The sequence below is a fragment of the Abramis brama genome, assembly GCF_963993115.1.
Source record: "Abramis brama genome assembly, chromosome: 6".
Classification (NCBI taxonomy): domain Eukaryota; kingdom Metazoa; phylum Chordata; class Actinopteri; order Cypriniformes; family Leuciscidae; genus Abramis; species Abramis brama.
The window spans coordinates 30,096,386-30,101,485 of NC_139968.1; the positions used below are offsets into that span (position 1 = coordinate 30,096,386).

General features: G+C 37.1%; 1 protein-coding gene across 1 annotated transcript; it reads right to left on the bottom strand.

The window, feature by feature from the left end:
- Positions 1-1,635: 1,635 nt before the first annotated feature.
- LOC311085611 (uncharacterized protein) lies at positions 1,636-4,753 on the bottom strand. Its single transcript, XM_084118147.1, has 4 exons — positions 4,691-4,753; positions 3,599-3,925; positions 2,323-2,358; positions 1,636-2,074 (listed from the first exon to the last, which is right to left on the bottom strand). The coding sequence occupies exons 1-4, from the start codon at positions 4,737-4,739 to the stop codon at positions 1,854-1,856; spliced, it is 633 nt and encodes a 210-aa protein (XP_083974273.1). The 5' UTR covers positions 4,740-4,753; the 3' UTR covers positions 1,636-1,853.
- Between the last annotated feature and the right edge of the window lie 347 nt (positions 4,754-5,100).

Below are 5,100 nucleotides of genomic sequence, written 5' to 3' on the forward strand. Positions count from 1 at the left end.
GGCTTTCACAGCTTTTAGCTTATCCCGCAACGGGATTCAAACAGAGAGAGAGTTGAGTATTTTCTACTACCTCAACGGGCTTTCACAGCTTCCAGCGTCTTCTGTAACGGGATTCAAACAGGGAGAGAGGTGAGTATTTTCAACCACATCAACGGGCTTTCACAGCTTTTAACATCTCCCGCAACGGGATTCAAACAGAGATAGAGTTGAGTATTTCCTACCACCTCAACGGGCTTTCATAGCTTTTAGCTTCTCCCGCACCTGATTGCAATTCTAGTCGTCAATGCCGTCACTCGCCCATACACCCAGAACCGGCAGCCTCATCGGTCCCTCGCCGGAAGCGAAACTCAGACTCCATTTCAAGTTCCTCCCTGTTCAAATTTCGTCACCCGTGACACTTACACATTTGCTATTTAAACAACGTGGTGCAGGTTCGTGAAAATGATAACTGCGCCGGGCTGAAACTAGCAAAACACACTTGTGTTGCGCCTGGCGCTGCATTGTGCCAACTGTATGATAGGGCCCTAAATGTCTATGTTAATAGACTGCCTGTTTGATTGTTAGATTGCCCATATGTGGTTGAAAACCATTATTTTTAATGAAAATTAGTTATATAATCTTTGGACACACTACATCAAGTCAAACCTGAACTTTAACTGGCATGTTAGTTACAGGTTACACAGTGTCGCGTAGTCAGAGCTTCAGACTGACAGCAGAAGGTCACAGCTCTCACTGGCCAAGGACCACCCAGAAGCCGTCTGACTGACATGTAAAGCAACCAATCAAATCCACGTCATGTTAAGGGCCATGACATTGTAAAGTCTATGTCCCTACAATAACAGACTGGCGTGCATCTAATAAACTATTCATTCCAGAACCTTGTGCAAGTTTACTGCGAAAGTGGTGCCGCTAACTTCAAATGCTTTTTAAAATCCAGCATTTAGTTGATCCTAATAAGTGCTTATTGTCACAGTGAGAGTGATTAGGCTTATTCGACTTCATGCAGCTCTGCACAGACCGATTGGTTGCTGACTTGAAGCAGTGCATGCCGGTTAGAAATCGTCACACTTGAATGCCATCAAATTACCGCAAGAACGATTCGAGAGCAGCCAGAGAACTCAGCCAGCGCAGCTTCTCAAGAGCGGCTGCACGAGCTCAGATGATGACACAGCTGTTCCACGATTGGCCGGACTCACCGCATGACAACGATCATGTGTGTTTTGTGTGTTTATTCTCACACCTTTAGTTCCATTAAAACTCACAAATCATTTTTTTAAAACAGTACACACTCTTTTTTTTATGTGTTCGCAATGTCATATTGTGTCATGTTATCAAAATAAAACTGATTAAAAAACGTAGACTCCACGTCATAGATAGTAGCTATAGGCTTACGTTGAATTTTATTCTTGTTCAAACTGTGATGACTAACTTGTAAGACTAGTCTATAGTCAGTTTATGCAACCAGCCACTGGAGCTGCTAGCGTGTTACGTGAATTCTGTCAATCCAGTTCAAGGTTGAACTATATTGTTTAAGGATGTAATAAAAGTGGAGAATAGTTGTTGTAAAACTAAATCTTTATTAATAGTCACCAAAACAATTAACCAAGAGTCATTTCAACAGAGCTTCAAATTAGTCTAATGCATCATGTGTTGCTAATTAATATTTTGTTTAGGGTAATTATGTTTGTATTCAAATTTAATTGAATAGATCAATAAAAATTATATTCTGTGTGAATACAATCAATACATTTTCAATAGATGAAAAACATTCTGTTTATAAACAACTGTGTATAAGTATGGGAAATCTGTTGAGTATTAATGCATGTTTTCTTTTCATAATTATACCAGTAACTTCAGCAAACATATCTGGAACTAAACCTTCTGCTCAGTTCACACTGTTGGTCTGATTTGACTCCAGAGGTCTGACAGTGATGTCTGGTCTCTTCTTCTCTGATCAGCTCACTTCTTGTAGATCTGATGTCATAAACCAGCACAGCAACAGTAGCCACACCCACCAGAGCAGAGACGACCAATCGAATCACAGCTTCAGTGAAACCACAACAGTGGATGTGGTCTGAAAAAAAAAAGAAGAAAAACACTGAATCAGAACTGTGCATTTAGTTCCTTTTTTTACTACTTTTTTTGCAAGTATTTTTCAAAATAATGAATATAATATAATTCTAGAGTCTAGTTCTAGTTCTTTAACCTCAGCTCTTCTGGAAACCTGTGATTATGTGACTGTTTCTCTGAGATCTTTTTTCTGCACTAATGTTTTCTAAAGCAGCACCCCACACACACTCACACTTACGCTCACACACACACCTGCTTCACGTCTCTGTCGCTCATCTGCGGTCTGTTCTGTTGCAAATGAACAAACAGAAACATGTTTTGTTAAACTAAGATCATTATGTTGCTTATTAATGATCAAATTGCAATTTCATTCTCTATTATGCAGACGTTTTCTGCAGTGAACCAACACTTTAAATTTGGATCTTATAAGAGATGAATAACAATGAAAGTTCAGGAGTTCAGTTTCAGGTGATGTTTCTTCAGCTCTCACTTTCATGTACAAAATGGAACCAAAACACAAAACACTCATCTGTGGATCAGACTGCTTTAACTTCATTCAGTGAGCCATTTACAGTTAGTGATTAGCTTACAGACTAATTTAAATGCCTCTGCTTAGTCACTTCATTCATCTATTAATTCGTGTAATTACTTGTTTGTAATTGGTTAGAAGGCTGCAAAACGTTTTTGCAACAACAAGAGCAGATTTCAATAGGATGATATAATGGACACTTTTCACGATTTCGTAATCACAGCAGCTGTAACTATAATACTGATAAACAAATAAATGTGCAGCCATTATTGTGTTTCTGGTTACATCTGTGACTGTTTTATATTTGAGCTGAAGCTGCATTTTCTCATTCTTAGCTCTGTTCATGCCATGGTTTTCATGGACTTTTAGTTTATCACATTGTTTCCCTGTGTTCTGTTCCTGTTTTCTTTGTTCTCTTTGTTTCTTTGTGGTACTTTTACATGACAACAATGTACTAAAAATGGAAACGTTTTTCCTTCGCGTTTTTCAAGTAAAGACGACACTTTGTTTAAACGACTCTGTTCACATGGATCTGTGAAAACGACTAAACGCCGTATTATCATGCCAGGCCAGTAGTTGGCAATGTCACTTTGTAAAGAAACAATACATGCCTAAATACTGTTCCAAAAATTCACGTTTTTATAGTTTACATGAGGATGGTAACAGTATTGTTTTCTAGACCCCAAAATGCTGTTGTCATATAAATGAATGTCCAGTAACACATAAACACATAAAAAGATTTCCTGTTTTTTGTCACTGCAATGTGTTTCATTACTTGAAGTTTCTCCTGAGTATTTTGATTCATTGGATTAAAGACTATTGAAATTAATAGTAATAATATTGAAATGACATGTTTGATTACAAAGCAAGTGTGACAGTTAATTTGTTCAAATGAAGTTAAAGCCATCAATATAGGAATATTGAAATAATTAGAAAATTACAATTTTATGATAAAGATACAATTCAAATGAAGGGCAAATTATGCTGTAATTCTCTTACCATAGACTGTAAGATTGAAACTCATGTAGCTGGTCCCTCTGCTGACAATTGTTAGTTGATAAAGTCCAGAGTCATTGGTTCTGGTGTTTGTGATGGTCAGAGATCCGGTTTGATCCAGTTTCAGTCTGTCTCTGAATCTCTCATCAGGACCATCATACGTCAAGTTGGTTTGCGTGAGTCTGCTGATTTCAGCGATTCGAGTGCTTCCGAACGTCCACTGTACCAACAGATATTTCTGTATTTCAGTAACATCAGTGTTTAGAGTGACAGAATCTCCCTCCATCACTGACACTGACTTCACTTCATCTGCATCATCACCAAATACACCTGATGAACAAACAGAAAAATGTGTGCTGTTAAAGACCAAATTAAATGACAATTTAAATCTGTATTATGCTGATGTTTTCCACTAACATGAATGTTAAATGATTTGCAGAGAACAAACACTTTTCCAGATGAACAGTGAAAGTTCAGAACAGCAGTTTAAACACTAAAGATAAAAAAATAAAAAAAATAAAAAAATTGAGAACCTGGGACCCTGGCTTTGGCCCTAATTCATAATGCATCCCTGAGTATAATAAATATCTGGTCTATGCCACTGTTGATTATAATGGGAGAAAAAACGGGTCGATCACATTGTCGATCAGCGAGTTTGTGCTAAACAAAATTGAAAAAGTCATTTGTGCTGTCATTTGTTCCTCTCCAGTGATGTTTCTTATGCACTCATTTTTATGTGCAAACAGAAGTGAAACATAAAACATCATCTATGGACCAGACTGCTTTAATCATATTTAGCTGACCAGCGTTTGGCTCATGGACTAATTAAATTTTTATACTGAGAAAATGAAATGCTATAAATGACCTTAAATGAGCTAACTGCATGTTGAAACATTTTAACATTGATTTCAATTTGTGTAAATAATGATCAGTGTTTTAAAACAAGATAACACATTTTGTGTCGCTACATTTCTAGTTGAAGTCCGTCAAATTAGCAAGCCCTTCAAATAAATGTTTCAACATATATATTGAAACTTTTTTGTTGAAATAACACTAAAACAGCAAGAAGTGAAGTCATTAAAACACATAACTTACCAACCAGATGCCACAAGCACACCGAGAACAAAACAAAAGCATAACCCATATTCGCTGGCCGCTTGCCCACTAATTGTCTAAAAATGCCCCGGTCATATATAGCAGAAGAATTTGTAGAGAAGACCATTTGGGTGTTGACAAAGAGCAATGATGTGTTTGTGGGTGGAGCCTACCTGATGGCAGACAGTGACCGTTCTGACACCAGTCTATGGAAGACAATTTAAACCCGATATTCTCTTTTTTCCTCAGAAGTGCAAGTTTATATAAAAAAACTCAAGACATATCTCAAGACTTTTCCCCCTTAGGAATTGTGATCTAAATATAATGTAATATTATAACGTTCGAATTGAGAGATATGAACCCAAAATCGAGTGAAAGATCAAATTTGTCAGAAATATAAGGTTTAATGT